General features: G+C 41.4%; 1 protein-coding gene across 1 annotated transcript in view; it reads left to right on the forward strand.

The window, feature by feature from the left end:
* Positions 1 to 14,147, forward strand: part of NREP (neuronal regeneration related protein) — a 28,696-nt gene extending 14,549 nt beyond the window's left edge. Inside the window, exons 3-4 of the mRNA XM_080804393.1 lie at positions 8,067 to 8,144; positions 12,380 to 14,147. Of these exons, the coding sequence (XP_080660519.1) occupies positions 8,067 to 8,144; positions 12,380 to 12,505 (204 nt within the window). The 3' untranslated portion in view covers positions 12,506 to 14,147. The remainder of the gene's footprint in view (positions 1 to 8,066; positions 8,145 to 12,379) is intronic.
* The last annotated feature ends 2,962 nt before the right edge of the window (positions 14,148 to 17,109 follow it).

The raw sequence follows: 17,109 nt of genomic DNA on the forward strand, positions 1-17,109 counted from the left end.
ATTTTAATGAGTAGCACATTACTTTAGGACAAGAAGGAAGAAAAAATGGCATTCTTAGTGAATAGAAGTCAGACTTCTATCTTAGTTATTTGAAGGTGAAAGCTAGCATACCTAAAATTATTTAAACCAGCTGATAAAAGCAAGTCTAGATGTTTCCTATTAACCTTGGAATGTGCTGGGAAGAAGTCCTGCTAACTCTGATGTCTGGTACTGGAAAGCATGTCAGCAGCATTACCCTCATTTGTGGCAGAGACTTTGTTCGGAAATTCACGAGTACAGTTTGTTGTACAGGGCACAATATAGTTTTCTTCTTTCTCTGGCTCTCCCCTCCCCACCCCCCCCCCAACTTCCCTTCTCTTCTTTCACCTTAAAAGTAGGGAGAAACATTGCAAAATGTAGTGTTTCTAATTTCTTAATTACAAGTGAAAACCAAGTTCTATTAGGGAATAAGGTGGTCCAGACTTAGAAACTCAATGTGTTAAGTAAATATTTATTCTGGTTCCACTCCAGGGAGGTAAAAGATTTTATTAACATATTTGTTGAGGTCATACGGCCAAGGAAAAGCTTATGCCATGCTTAAATGCCTGAGGGGCTTTTTTTTTTTTCCTTGCTGCTAGTTAACAAAAGCCGGTTTTTTTGTTTTGTTTTGTTTTGTTTTTCTGCTGAAAAGAGCAAATATCTTTTGTGGCCTTTACTTTCTTATTGTTCATTCACAAACTGCTTTATCTCAAACCAGAGCTTTAAAAAGCTGCTTTATTTTTTCCCTTTGTCTGGAAAATCTCTTCTTAGATATCTCATATGAGTTTTGTTTCCAAGCTTTGTTCTTATACTTTTTCCTCTGCTTTACTTTGGGCTGTTATCAGCTGTTTGTACTTTGTTTTGTCTTCATCACCGAAAAGAAAAATTGTCCACTAAAAGTCAAGATTTGAAGTGTTTAACTTCATTCCTAGAGTCCGGTCCACAGTTTGGCTCTGATTATTGTACCAGGCTGACCTCCAGCCCAGGGGAGGGTGCCTTGGCAGAAATCTGAGAATTCCTCGATCAGTAACTCCCTTTTTTGGATTTATGGAGTCTTTAGGTGGATTGCTTTGTGCTGAGCATGTTCCTTTTGGAAAGGAATGAGGCTGGGGTGGGAGGAGGAGTTTGTACCATGCACGTGTCCGCAGCCGACCGTGTCTGCCAGCTGCCACTGCACCCTGCCTTGAACCAGGCACTGCCAAAGCCCTGACAGGTCACCTAACAGTTTCAGAGTGGCGAAAATGCAAGGCTGGATAATGATGTTAACCTCCTGTGGCTTGCTCCTGACTTGATTTGTTGCTCCTCCTGAAAGTCTTTGCTATTATTCTTAGAAATCAAATTTTTAAAGACTCAGCAGCCAAACCAGCAGCATATTATACTGTGGAACAGAGTGACTGGGAAAGCTCTTTGTGCTGACGATTAATTTCACATGTAAACACTTTCGTTTTGTTGCCAGCGAGATTTCCTTTTCCTTTCTCTGCCTCCTTGAAATCTAGAAATAAAATTCCACAGCTGTCAGGTTCCCACATATTCATCAGCGGCCTCTCAAGATGGCTTCACCGCAAGCAGAGTGAATTTAAAGGATTCTACTATTAAAGTTGACACAGCTTGTTTCAGACACCCCAACTCACAAAACAAAGAATTACCAATCTTTGGCCTGCCTGACAGGTAGTGTTGGCAGGAACACATTGTGCCGTGTGTCAATAAAAGATGGACATTTTCTGTGCCCGTGGTGGACCCGTGCACCCAAAGCAAAGCGAATGCCAGGGGGCTTAAGCAGTTGGTGAGATACCATCATCTTCCTCCTTGAACCACAGTTGTCTCCCCTTCCCCCATTTCTATGGGTTAAGAACTTGTCAGGCCTTGGAATAGCTGAGTGTGTCAGCAGGTGTTGTAATCGAGCAGCGCCCTAAAAGGCCACGGTCTCCTTTCCAGCGGGAGGGCATTTACAGCTGAGTGCGATGGTCAGGTGTCTGTAAGGAGTCCGTAAGCATCCAGCTCGAGCATGCGTGTGTGTGTGTGAGGGTAGATGTATTTAGGTGGTTGCTTGTTTCATTTAGTTCCCAAACCAGAATGTTTGCCAATTCAGGCACCAAGTGACACTCTGCTTTCCCGAGTGGGCAGAGGTTACATACATTATCTGAATGGCCTGGTGTTCTGTACTGTTATCTTTTTTGTCTTCTAGGGGCAGTGCATTTCCTCAGCGGTGTGCTCCAGCTCCAGACAGCACTCGCAGGGTTAGGCAAATTGCTAAGACTAGGTCTCTAGAGAGAGAGCTCAGTGCATCATCTTTTGGCACCATCTAATCTTTGATGTAATGCTGTTCAGAGAAAATGATCCTTGTAACTCATTTATGGTTTCAGTTTACATTTTGCCCTCTCACATGGCCAGCAACACCTGGGAGCAGAGTCGCTTTAGAGGGAGAATCTTAATAGCACCACTTCAAAGGGTATTTGCAGAAATGAAGTACATGTATATGCATATAAATTCTCCTTGTAATATAGTACCAGCTTTCATGACCTCCCGGCCAATTAAGTGGAATAGAACATGTACACATGCACACACACACACTGTTTAATTGGCAGAGAGATTATGAAATATGCTCCTTTGCTGTTAGAAGAATTAATTATGCAGGTTGGACACCTGCTGCCCTGCTCTGTTTTCCTAATTGCAGGGGGCGGACACCTGTCCTTGTTAAGTCATAAAAGGGCCATGTGTGTGCATTCCTCAAGCACACAGAACTCCACCAAGGATAGAAAATAATATTATAATTATGGTCACTAACAACCAAGCCATACAGCATCTTCATGGCAGGTTTCTAAGAAGGTATGTTACCCAGTTAAGTAAGCAGCGTATACATATGTGTTTGGGCTCTGAAGAAAGCCACGGCCCTGATTTGGGGATTGTTCTTTAACAAAGGAGATCAACAAAGATGATTGAGAAAGACAGTAAATGAACAAAGAAAAAATACAAATTCATTTATTTCCCAAACCAGAGTGTTTGCCAACTTGGGCATCAACTGACAATTACTCTGCTTTCCAAAGAAAAATACAGGTAGAAACAGGTTATAAACAGCTACAATTAGAATTTTACATGCTGCATCAAAGTGACAGAAGACACGTCAATTTGTTAGATTGGGTGTGTGGACCATACTACTGGGAAACATTCTGCAAGTTTTTAAATGAAAAGCTTAGAAGAGGTTTCAGAAAGAAGTTAAGCGATAACCCAATTTGCACGGTTTTAGGACTTTGCAGGAGTGGCCTCTGATTTCCCCGTTTTATTTTTCTAATTTGGCTATCAAGTAGTAATTACTGGCAAGCTTATTACCTCATGGACTTAAAAAAATGAAGTTATTTTTCATAATGCATTATCCAGAGAGTAAAGCCAAAAAAGAAAGAAAGAAAGACAGGAGATTTACAAAGGTGAACCCATGAGTATTTCATTTCTCAACTTATAGGATAGACCGTTGAAACTTAAATACCCAAACATCATATACATGGAAGAGAATCAGTAAGAAAGAGCACATTTTCACCATAAAACTGTACTGAAATATATAGTGAGTTTAAATATATTTAATAAAAACAGAAAATTGGTTTTACCTAAGAGTTGCTCATGGATATCTGAATACATATCTATCATTATTAGCTTGCTTAAGCCAGTGTGATTCATTTTGTCAGTTCTGTTGTTTTTAAACTTAGCTGTCAGCGAGATAATGCAGCACTGTAAAAAAAGATGCATTAATTAATATATTCAGTGACAAGCATAAACCCTTAGCCTTTCCCAGAATTCAAGCAAAACCTTTGCATGTTCTTCAATTTAAAACACAGTTCCCTTCCCAGTGTATTTTCTCAAACACTCATGTGTTCTTCATTGTTGAGGATGTAGCTTATTTCTGTGATTCCTAACTTCAAGAAGAACAGTATTCCAGTATTCTGAGGATTTTACCTGAGCAAGACCAATTATTTTCTATATGGAAGACAGTTTTAAAAGAATACATATCTTCTTGTTAACAGGACACAATCTTCTGTTGTGAGGATTAAGCCATACTTTGGTTTGCTTGTGTAACAGAGCAGTAGTTTTGAGGTAGCACCATTTGTATTATCTGGAACGCTTGCACGTCACCAAACCAATAGAGAACTCAGTGAAGTTTAAAAAAGAAACAGTTAATTAAGTTGGTCTTCATGAGGAACACAGTCTTGAATCCAGAAAATGGAATGAACTGGAGTAAGTTTAAGCCATGCGTCATCACGTAGCCATCAGCTGACTAGTACCAAAATGAATGAACAAGTTTAGGGTCCAAGCAAGAACAGGTGGACTTCAGGAAGACAGATCGACTTCTCTGTTTTCTGACCCACGTTTGATCAGTTCTCAAAAACCCCAATCCTAGGGCCACTGGCAGCTCCTGATATTCTGAACTGAGCCAAAAGATGGGGTAGATAAGCTGTGGGGCTGCATTTGTGCTGCTGCTTGGGTGGCCACCGAGAACTGCAGCGTGACCTCCTGTCCATAGGGGGCTTTCCCACATGGAGCTCATGACGCCCTGACCCTCAACCCACTGTCTTTCTTGGCTTGCACCTGCTAGCCATCACATGCCCTCCCAGATCGGCTCACTGCCACCCCCCATTTCTTCTCTTGCAGCACTACTGGATGGCTTGCTGAATGGTTTTTTTTTTTTTTTAGTCTGTTGATACATTTTCTAACAGGTATTATATTTGACATAACCTATGCATTCCTTTTTTTTTTTTTTCTTTTAAAGCACATAATTAATTTGCCAGGGCTGTCGCAACAAAGTACCACTGATTAGGTGGCTTTTAAACAACAGAACTTTGTTTTCCCACAATTCTGGAGTCTGGTACTCTGAAGTCAAGATGTCAGCAGGGTTGGTTTCCTCTGAGGCTCTTTCCTTGGCTTGTAGATGGTTGTCTTCTCCCTGTGTCCTCATGTGGCCTTTCCTCTATGTGTGTCCTCTCCTCCTTATAAAGACACCAGTCATACTGGGTTAGGGTCTCCACTCATGACCTCATTTTAACTTAATAACCTCTTTAAAGACCCTATCTCCAAATATATGCACAATCTAACTGGGGATTAAGATTCTGACATATGAATTTTGTGTGTGGGGAATGTACAATTTAGCCCATAGAACACACTTTTATAAAATGATCTTTTGTGCTCCGAGAAGGCAGGGACTGTATTTCTCGTAATCCCTAGAACCTAGCAGTGTCCAGCACACTGCAGGTGCCCCGAAAACTTGTGGCAAATGCATGTTTAGACAAGGGTATTCTGAGGTATCTGAGAGCAAGGGTAATGTTTGTCATAGATTTTTTTCTCTTAAGCCCTTCAGAGTCTCAAAACACCACAGGTAAAAGAACAAACAAAGCTGTAATGGAGGTAGTATATATTTCCAATAGTCTACCAACTTTTTCCAAATCCAAAAAAAAAAGTTTAAACATCCCCTTCAGATGCTATATCCAGGGATATGCTGAGTTCTTAGAGACCAACCAAGAAAGATTTAAGGATGTAACAGATGCCTCTATCCCTGCCATTTTTGGTTTCAAATTCTGATTCTGAAGGAGAATGGAAGAATTTACCACACGGCCAAAGGGACATTTATTTTTCCTAAAGTGTACCATGACTACTTGATGATTCAAACCCTAAAACGTGCCTAATCGGAAGTGCCGTTGGTCAATCTGTGGCTAAATTATTATGTTTCAAAAGGACAAATTGGGACAGGGTAAGAAGTTTCTTTAGTTGTGGATTTTGCTATCAGATATCCATGTTCCTGAGTTATTTGGAAAAAAAAAATCACCGTTTTTCTAAAAAAAAAAAAAAAGAAAGAAAGAAAAAAAAAGTTCTTGGAAAAACAAATTGTAACAATAGTAAGTATAATGATTTCTGAGGCTAGCTATTTTTCCCTGCAGATTGGACTTGGGTGGCTTTTGTAGTGATGCTTTGAACCTGGAAGTTAAATGCTAAAGCAGTGACATTTTGTTAAAATAGACTATCACAGAAAAGCTCAAGAACAAAGATAAAACATTTACTTGATGTTTCTTTTCATTGTGTCCATGCGCCTAAGTTTTTACATGTATTTTTATCATTTATTTACAATAGAGCTTTATTTCTTGCTAATATGTATAATATTTAAAATTTGCGCTGCTTTTGAAAGTAGTAATGTAGAAATTTATTTATATTAAGTGAATTTTACATCTATTTATATTAAGTGAATCTGTAGTTCATCCTGGTTGGGAGCTCCTTAAATCAAGCACAAAGTGGGATTTAGTATGCTTTAACTTTGTTTTTAGCCTTAAAAAAAGCTGTATATTTTAGCTGTGTATTTTAGATGGCAATTTCTTTTTCTTTACCCATTCCCAGTTAAAAGGTACGTTAGGGGTGACTTGTTTGTCCCAAACAAGGCGGATGGTGGAATTCGGAGGGGAACGCTGGAGGAGGTTCAGGTTGGGGAAACCACATGGCCCAGAAAGCAGACCCTGTCTGAAGTCAGACTTCCGTTCTTGCAGAATGAGCTCTCAAATATGTAGGATAGAAATGTGTGTGGTGTCTGTGGACTGGTGTAATTTTGAGAGAGGTGGTAGGCAATTTGCATTCTGGGGTGATTTGAGGGCATCAGGATAGTGGGAAGTTGAGACTCTGGAAATCTGGTTTCAGTTCAAGTCCTATCCTGTTCCCACTCTGTGGCTTTGGACAAGTTGGTGACCTTTCTGAGTTTCTGTTTTCTTATCTCTGAAATGGTAAGACTTAAGTTTATTATCAGGATGTAGTTAGGATAGTGTGTGCAGAGCTGCTTGCTAACCTGGGATGTGCTGTAACGTTACTGCGGTAAAGCAAAGATAGTTGCTATTCGACTATCCTGAAGAATCCACACAACCATCCACATTTCCTAGCTCAGGCCCCCTGACCACGTGGACTGACCAGGACAGTGAAGACATTGCAGTTGCCCCATGACTGGGCTCCCACATCTGTGGCTTCCAAAAGTAAAAAAGGTTGTCAAGCCTGTTTGTTAACCTATTAATGAGATGTGATTCTTCATATTATTTGTTGAATGTGAGACTTACTTAGAGCATTTAGTGAATCAGATCTGGAGGGAATCTTATCTAATTTCCTCCCCTCCCTTCAAGCAGGGCTGTATCAAATGTGAATTAACTCTGGCAGATGGTTGTTAGATTCTGTTTCTAAATTTCTTAAAGGAGATTTCACAGTTTTCCTCTCTAAATTCTTTCAGTAATTTAGCAATTCTTATGCCAAGTCCTTCCTTATAGCTGACCTAAATCCATGTTGTAATTTAATTCCTAACCCCCTACTCTTGTCTTTCCTGGAGATGGAGAACAGCTGGTCTGCAACTTTCTTATGCCAATAACCCTTTGTATACACTTAACGAAGAATTACTCAGTTCCACTCCGGGCTCTCCCCCTTGTCCTGCATGGCCCCACCCCCAGATTCATCAGCTGGAATTCTCTGATAGTTCATGGCAATGCCGCCCATCTCCCTGCTTCTCTCTGACACTTGGCTACATTCAGGCACGGGGCAGAGTGTCACCAGTGGCCATGTGGACCTGGGAAGAATGCAGGCTGCTTGTTCCTGTCCTCCTTATGCTTTGCGCATAATGTTGAGCCTTTTAATCTATTATTGGGATAACCCCTCACAGATTTGTAGGGGTGTGTGGCACGTTTATCTTGTAAACATGGAGTTTTGTAAGTATACTTACCATAGGTTGCTTTTAAAGTTAGGCCTCCCCAGTGCCTTAGTTTGCTCAGCCAGTCATGTCAGGAGGCTGCCACTTAGGGTGCTGAAGGTAACACTGATTGACATCTTTGCTCTGTTGGACTTAGAAGACCCTGAGCCAGAACTCCCCTGAGTGCTATACATCTGGATGCACACTAACTGTCTGAAAGAGGTGAAGGGCTTTCCCACTGCTCTAAGTTGTAATCAGGAAAGAAGTGACACTGAGGATTGAGCTCATGAAGTTGATCCCATGTGGTTTCAGAGTGGATGCTGTTTTTAATCTGAATATGTGTGCTTTTATGTCTCTGTAGGTTTATTACCCAGAGCTCTCTGTCTGGGTCAGTCAAGAACCATTTCCAAATAAGGAAATGGAGGGAAGGCTTCCTAAGGTAAGATCCCTAGCTACCATTTTGTTAAAAATGTTTTTCAGTTTAAAGCCAACTAAAAAAATCAGTTATTTCTTTTTTATTTTAATATCCATTTAGTCTACAATAAGAATCTATTAACGTGATACTGTTATGATCTTACAAATAATATATAGTACATATGTACTACAGATACATATATATCCTAAAGTCCTATGATTCTTAAGGTTCACATTATCTTTTCTTTTTGACAAGTTCAAAGCAGATTTTCATTTAAGAATCACAGAATCAGTTTATCAAATGCACATTTTACAGGTTTTTTTACTTTGTTCCATTCAAGTATGATTAAACTAAAAGATATCTTAAAAGTACAAAATGATGACACTTTTGTCTGGTAATAGTGCCTAAATGTCTGATGAAATCACCCAAGAAACAAAACAGAACATGAAGTATTATTTTTCTTTCTTCTAATTTTTAAGCTTAAAAGTATTTTCTATAAACATCTTTTCTTTGTTCTGACATCTTAGGTGTGATAATTCTCTACATTAAGAAAATTTGTCAGATTTACATTTTGGATTTTAGCACCATTTCTAACAACAGCAACACTTAGCAGTTTTTAGGATAGATACCTTTGGACTTGCCTGTTAAGGTAAATATCAATTTGACCTTAAGGAAGAGGACGGTACTTTTTACCACTGACCTGTTGATTTTGCAATTAAGAAAGAAAATGTGCACTGAAAATAAAAATTTCCATTCAGAAGTTTCATGAGTGTAATTGACACATGGTGAGGCTTTCCCAGCTCTTATTGACATTTTAATGTTTGAGAAACTCTTACTTACACTAAATGGTTTCAGCAGTTCCCTATCTTTTACTGACAGGCAGCATTTGGAGAGATTGTGTCAACTGGTAGTTAGCACTAAGAGAAAACAATTCTAAATCACTTTAAATCTTCCAGAGAATTTCTGAAGGTCCAGGTTGAAACCAGTGTTAGGAAAGTAGGTGAACAAAAGGATTCTGGACCTGCCTGAGCTACACTTGTGTCATCTTGTAGAGCTGGGGTGGAAGGGAGCTGGTGTCCTGGAGCTTTACTTAAAACACACGCACACCCCCATCACCCCACCACCACACCCCCCCACCTCACCTCACCACCACTTTACCACCACACACTCCCACACCTCCACGCTGGCACTCCAGCAGCTCCCCCACACCCACCCCAGCAGCAGCAGTAGTATAACGCTAGGCATTCTTTACTGGGAAGCTCAGGGCATCATTCATCTGAGCAGCTGAGGGAAAGACATGATAATGGAGGGGAAAGGAAGAGTATAGTGTTTTCATTATTTCTGCCCCATTCAGCTATCCAGAAGTCCTTGCTTTGATACCGGTGACATCAACCAGAGTGGCAAGACTAGGCAAGTTCTTCAGTGAGGTCAACAGCCCCTCCCTTTTTCTTACAAGGGCAACCCAGGACCTAGGCCATGCCTCTACTGAGTCATGCTTCACACGGTTGGCACAATGGACCCTGAGATTCAGGTCTTCTGTTAATTTCTTTTCTCTCTCCATATGTGAATAATCCTTTAAGCATAATATATTTGTCCTTCCCGGCAGTTTCCTTGTGGAAAAGCACATCTTCGCACAATCAAGAAAAATAATCTTATGTTGTCCGAGGTACATTATTGAGAAACCGGGGGATTCAGACTCGAACAGTTCTCAGCAGAGAGGGCCGTCCAACCTGAGGTAGCTTAATTATAGAAGCATCCGGGAGAACCAGTCTGGGGAACCACCGGACACATCTGTTGCTGCGGCTCCAGCCTTCTAGATCGATCCTCAGTTGCCTGGGAGCCATGAGGAGCTGGATGATGGAGGAAGATAGGATTATTTTTGCCTGAATTCTTATAAGTCCTAACTTCTGAAGAAGTAAGACTACATTGTATCCCCTCTTCAAAAACCTTCTCCCCTTGCTATAGAAGTCTATAGTTCTTTCAGTAAGGGAGCAGACTTTATTCTTTTTTCAAAAAATGAGGGACAGGAAGTAAGGACTGAAATCTAGTAAATTCCAGCCTCCAAAGGGAAAATGTGCAAAGCTCTTTCTGGCTGGTCAGGTTTTGCCCTTCAGCACACTTTAGCAGCATGCCTGTCCGCATGGCTTACCACTGTTGCCTTGCCATTGTCCAGTTAACCTGGGCATCTCCCATACAGAAAATAAAGGGCAGGATGGACAGGGACTGTTTTTATCTGTTTTAATCTCTGTAGCTTTAAAATCTGAGTATTCAAATCACAGTAGGTATTCAGAACATGAATAACAAATGAAGACATGAACTTTTTTGGGGGGGGTGTCGTCTCAAAACAGAAAAAGTAGTAAAAATGGTAAATTCACATCTGAAATAATATCCTTCACATTTTTTTCCCCCTAGAAATACCTCTCCCCAAATTACCCAGAATCCCACCCAGTCTTCATTTGGTTTTGTTTTGTATTTTCCATGAAGGTAATGGGGTTAGGAAGATGGAGACTTATACAGAGACTGGCTAGTTAGTCATGTAGGAACTGAAGTAAGCCGCTTTAAGGGCAGCCATGGACAAAGTGTAGCTGAGTGAAATCACACTTATGAAGTTTTGATTTTCCTTCCTGGTCTGTGATAATTAGCAGCCACTGATTCTTTATTCGTCCAAAACCCAAGTTTGTCACATCTTGAACTAGGCTAACTGGTTGAGGGAGAGGAGAAAAACAGTTTAAAACCACCAGGATCACAGTGGATTTTTTTTTTTTCTATATCTTGGGATTATATGTCAAAATTTCAAGATTAAAATTTTTTGCACAACTGAAAAAGACTGCCCAATATGATGATTCTAGAGGTTTATCTAGGTCCTTAAGTGTGTGTGAGTGATGAATTACATTTTAATTCAGTTTTCTGATTTGGTCCTGTTGCTATTTAGTGATACCAAAACAACTTATAAATCACAATCTAAGACTAGAACATGAAAGTACACACTGAGTGGATTTTCTATATACCCTGAAAATGTATGTTCTCAAAGTCTGAGATTTTTAAACTCAAAATTTAGGCATACCAGGTGTTTAACATTTTAAAAATATATTTATAGGAAATAAGACTTACTAAAGCTGAATTATCTGTTACATTTAGTTCCTTTGGCTGCTGAAAACATTTACTCAGTTTCAAGTTGTTTGAAAGTTCCTGACTTCTGAATTCTTAAAAAGAGATTCAGATGTGATAATTTACAGATCTCAGAGCAAGATTATTATTTTAATTCAAGTATTCATACCCAGCCAAAATAGATTGTAAATGTCTAATTGGAACATATGATCTGAGCAAAAAGGAAAAAAAATCTTTTAAAACCATATTGGATAATGTGTCTGAGAAAACTCCAGCAATTAATGATTTGGCTAAAAGATAAGACTATTGTCAAATCACTATTTTCATATCTGATTGGGATATACAGGGTATTTGTGGTAAAGTTAAAAGTTAAGACCTATCATCCCTTGAGCAAATGGGCTTCCTATCCTGTCCTCTTGCTCTCTGGTTATGATGGAGAGCTGCTCCCCATGGGTGCCTGATGGAGCATCAGTCACACTGTGGTTGGATTATTCTAGACAGAAACAGAGACACCTTACTCACATTTGTGAGGATAGACTTAGAATAGCCCCAGGCTAAACGAGGTGGATCTCACTAAATTCTGTCCTAGGTGTCACACTGTCCTCCTCTTTCCTGCAAACACTCCCATCCTTGGTACCTGCTTGTGGTTCTGATTATTAGGCCCACACGGACTGGGCCAGTTGTCCAGAGAATAAACCATACGTAAATTACCTTTGTATAAGCTGTCATCTCCTTTTAAATATTTTTATTATATATTGGAAAACAGGCAATTGCCCATCTCCTTCACAGTCACTGAACGCTTTGAAGAGAAATGAGCACCTCTTACCCAGCCTCATGTTGGGCCCTGTCTCATACTAGAAACTGTCCTCAGAAACCTGACTCTGGGGAATGCTGCCTCCCACATGGCTGGGCACAGCCATTAGAGAAGCACTTGATTCTCCTGAAGCCAAGGCAGCAAGTGTTTAATTACTTCATGCCCCCACAGACCTAATATTTACATTCAGGTGAACTGTGTTTAATATGTAAACTCTGTTTGCAAAACATCTGGAGTTCAAGGATAAAAGGCAGGAGGGAGAAGAAAAAATTTCAAATGGTTTCAGAAACATGACTACGTGTCTTTGTGTGTGTGTGTGTCCCCACCTGGTTTTCAGGGAAGACTTCCTGTCCCAAAGGAAGTGAACCGCAAGAAGGATGAGCAGATTGAGGCCGCCTCCCTGACTCCACCTGGCAGCAGTGAACTCCACTCCCCAGGCATCGGTTACCTCCACTCTTTTTAATTGTCACACCTCCATTTGTATTACATATGGTGTATGGGTATTGATGAGGTCATGGTATCATATATGGGATTTTTTTCTGTGTAAATCATCAAGTATAAGAAGAAACTATGGGACTCTGAGCCTTGCTTTAGAGAATTTACAGTGGACAAATAGGTATCATCAAACCAGTTTTTAATCATTCTGACTCAAGTGAAACCGCTCAGAATTTCACACTGTGAATCCACGTTTACAACCCTTACAGGTGGGCCTTCAGGCCTGGTTCTCAACAACGGTGTCTTCCACAACTCAAACTCCCTCTGCTCTCACACAACTGGTCCACTCCTGCCTTTTCACTCACACAGCTCCCGACGGCTTCTCGCAGAGGCTGAGAGTCCCCATTTTTTTTTTCCATTTAGATGTAATAAGCCTAGTAGTTTATGTTCATCAATTGTCTGTATATCTATATTTTATCCATGTACTCTTTTGATGTATAGAAGTAGTTTGAAACTCATTGTTTCCTTGTGGTAAGTGACCGAGATGCTGCCACAGGACCTGAGACACTGATGAATGGTGCTATTTTGGACTTTCAACATGCTCCTTGGCGAGGTAGCTCTGATGGAGTTATATTTTATTTCCATGTTCTAAGAAGGTGTTGGTACTCTGTTTCCCTGAATGTTGTTCTCTAGACTGGATTGACTTGTTTTCCTCGTGTCTTCAGTGTGGCTTTCTTCTTCAGCGTTGTAGGTTGAGTGAACGCTACCAGAGAGAGTGAGAGACTCACGTCTCACCGGATGGCACTCACGGACAAGCAGTCCCAGTAGCGGGAGCAATCACAAAACTGTAATTTACTTACCAAATCTCTTCTTTCCGGTAGCCTCGCCTGCCTAGCTTAGAGAAAGAAAAGCAATAATTTGACAGGCGTTTTTAGATGTCTCTTTTGGTTCTTTTTGTTTGAAAGGATATTTGGGGGGAAGAAAGGGCAAACGTTTCAAACAAATGCCCTCTGAAAAATAATCCAAAACAAAAAAAAAAACAAAAAAAACCCTGCCATCTGAGTCAGAATCTGAAAATTACACCTTTCCCCAAAGTTAAGTTGGAAAAAAGGTCTTTATAAAATTTTTAAAAACCTGAAAAAAGGCAGAGCACTTTTCTTCAGCAATTTTGATAAGCAAGGTATAGATTTTACATTTTTGTCCTTGCTCCCAATGAAATGGATAAACAAAAATAAAACCAGACAATACCATCTACTCACGGATTGTTGTTGTGTTAGCCAGTCTGAAAGCCCACCTTAATTTTTATATAACTGTCTTTCAGCTCTTCCTTGGACGGGGCAGGCTGTGTTCCGCCCTGTTCCGCGTCTGACTGTTAACGCCCATGCTGCATGCAGCGCACTTCTTCGTTCTCTTCTCGCTCCCCCATTGGCCTGAGTTTCTTGTGCATCTTCCTGCCCCCTCCTTTGTTAGAATAGGTATATCAGCTGTGTAAATAGAGCAAGAAAACAGTATTCTGCATCTGTGGCATTTATGTAGAGTTGCAGTTGTGCACTGCTGGAAATGCAGGCTTTTGTAACAATGTGATCTTTACTGATGCACTCACAACAGGTACCCAGTGTATTTTAGCTATTTTAGTAGTATTTGTTCAATAAATATGCAAGCTGTAAGGTAACTGGCTTGGCTCGTCATTGGAGAGGCCTACTTCTGAATGCTTTCACTGCTTTGTGCTAATTCGTGTGTTCTCAGAGCCCCCAGAGGAGACCGAAGGGCAAAGATCAAAAGGGAGAGAATCAGCTCTGCCCTTCACGTGTGTTCCCTTCCGAAGGTTCTATGATTAGGGGCGAGGCTGTGGCACTCTTTATCCAAAAGATACGAGACCTCCCTTCTTCAGGGAATATTTGCACTTATACATAGACAAAAGTCTTCCGCTTGGAGGAAGATGAGAATTTGAGGCGGGATTTGAAGTCATTAGCTCATCTGTACTGAGCTACCTGGGATCTAGCACGTGATGAGATGGCATCACCAGAGGTCTCCTGTGACCCCACAACCAGAAACTCAGGGGGTTCATCCTCTCCCTGCACATAAGAAATGCAGCTGCTCCCTCCTCCATGAGGACGTAACTTCACCTGGCTTACCACAAGTTGCTGAAGTGGCTGGTTGCATCCAGATACTTCAGTTTCACCTGAATAGAGGCTAAGGCCCAGGCCTCTGAGATAAAGGCCAGAGAGGAGGGAGCGGAACCAAAGGGGGCATGGCTCCAAACTGGGTGCTCGGCTTCTGGAAACTGGGGATCAGATGCCCGCTTGACACCTGTGTGTCAGGAGGGACATTTATGCTGGGGAGTTATTTTTGAAATTCACGTGCATTGCAGATTTTGGTTAGTTTTCCTATTTACCTTCAACTTTTATTAAGAGAAAGGAACCTTAGAGCAGAACTAAATCCCAACTGCCTACCACGTGCTCAGAATTTGTTCAATCCAAAAGAAAATTCTTTAAATGGAGCTACCGCTACCTTTTTTGGTAATCTCATCCAGAGGCTAACATTTCCGAATATAAGAGAAGTCGTCCTTAAACTAAATTGCCTTTCACCTTACAAACAACTGCCATATTCCTCACGCAGCAGCTTCCCATCCCCTGTATGTTTTCACAGCTTGGAGGGGATGCATCTTGTCTTCCTGCCATTGCTAAATGGGAAACCCAAGAAGCAATGAGGCCATGCCACAGAGGCGGTATGGCCTAGGTGGCTTTATACCCATCTGTGTTAATAATCTGTTGCCACAAAACACATTACCGCCACACCATGCACCCTGAAACAACACTTTTCTTAGCTCACAGATTCTGTTCTATTCAGGAGCAGGTTAACTGGTGCTTCTGGCTCAGGAACTCATGAGCTTGCTGTCAAGTCAGCAAGCTGTGGTCTTCTGAAGGCTTGACCAGGGCTGGAGAATCTGCTATTGGCAGGAGAACTCTGTTCCTCCACTCATGGGCCGCTCTACAAGGCTACTTAAGTGTCCTCATGACCTCTGGCTTCCCTCAGAGCAAGTAATTCGAGAGCTGGGAGCGAGCCATAATGCCTGTGACCTATTCTCAGAAGTCACTATCATCCATCATATTCTATTCATTAGAATCAAGTCACTAAATATAGCCCACACTCACGGTGAGGGAATTAAGCTCTACCTCCTAAAGGGAAGAATACTGAAGAATTTATGGCCACATTTTAAAACCAGCACACCATCTGAAGTTAAAGCACTGAGGGCAATTGTAAGCCAAGGGCTGAAAGTGAGAAGGGCTGAAATAGAATCATAGCCACTTCTTTCACTGAAGAGGTTTTCACAGTCTTTATAGCTCCAGAGTGAAGGTCCAGCTTTCCAGATTGAAGGTGTGTAAGGGAGAGCATCCAGGAACTGCAATATTGGGGCTGCACACCCTCCATTTATTAAGACAAGTGCTGCCAGCCCTGAAAGGAAAACTTGAGAGAATATATCGGGAACTGTAAAAACAGGAAAGCTAGAATAAATACTGTCTAAAGTTCTATTCAACGCAGTGGACTCCGATTTGCCCATGACAATTCCCTCAGCCTCCGTGAAGCCTGAAATATTTGCTGCATTTTAAACTTGTGGGACCCAGCTATGACTTGCTGAGCTATGCACTTCAGGGGTTAATAACTGCTGAGGCAGAGGTAAGGACTTGGAGTGCTAGCTGGAGTCCATGTGGGAGACACAGACTCTGATTAGGAGCTGCTTTGTTCTCTCAGGAGGCAAAAATAACACCCTGTGGCCTTTGGGCAGAGATTGCTAACCAACAATCACGGATCAGATAGGATGTGTAGACTTGTTTTGCCTGCTGTTTTATAAAAAATCTCGATTTGATTGCCAACATTTACAAATGGGAAGATTTCATGTGAAAATGCAGGTTTTTGTCTTCCCTGGAAAACTGAAAAATCTGGCCCTGAGGTAGTGCCTCCCCCCTTTGGTGAGGCATGACCCCCCTCCCCAACAAGAGCTCATAACCTCTTTTCTTGTACCCTGCCTGCCTCCATTGGCTTGTGGGTCTGCAGCACCCATGGCCGGTTTCAGACAACAGTGACTTGCTTATTCACCCACAAAGGACCAGGGGACCGTCTCAGATCTTTTTGTTTGGCAACTGGAGCGCATGCAGGTCTATGAACACCAGACGGGGAACAGGCTTCTCATCACTGCTCCCCAAATAGGGGCTGCTGCCGTTCCATCCGCATCCCCAGAGTCTCTTTTAAACTCTTCAATGGCCCTCCCTCAGGGGCTGCGATCCCTATGGTTAAAAAAAAAATCTTGCACTGGGTCAGGTTAGGCTAGATAAGGGTCTGATAAACTCCTGATTTTTAAACTAGGGTGTGTGCCTCAGGGCATGTGAAGTCTTTCCAAGGAGTACATGCTCCTGGGTAGTTTTAAGGGAACTAATTTCCAGATCCCCTACACATATCCTACTCTTTCCCAAAATGGATCTACTGGAGAACAAACCTGTATTCATATTAGTCCCTGCCCCACATTATAAAAACATTATAAAACATTATAAAAACAAAGATGTTAGTCTCACCTATCCCAAATCTTAATACGACACATGGCCCTTAATATGAACCCAAACTCCCAGATGTGGC

Source organism: Martes martes, assembly GCF_963455335.1.
Source record: "Martes martes genome assembly, chromosome: 5".
NCBI classification, from domain to species: Eukaryota; Metazoa; Chordata; class Mammalia; order Carnivora; family Mustelidae; genus Martes; species Martes martes.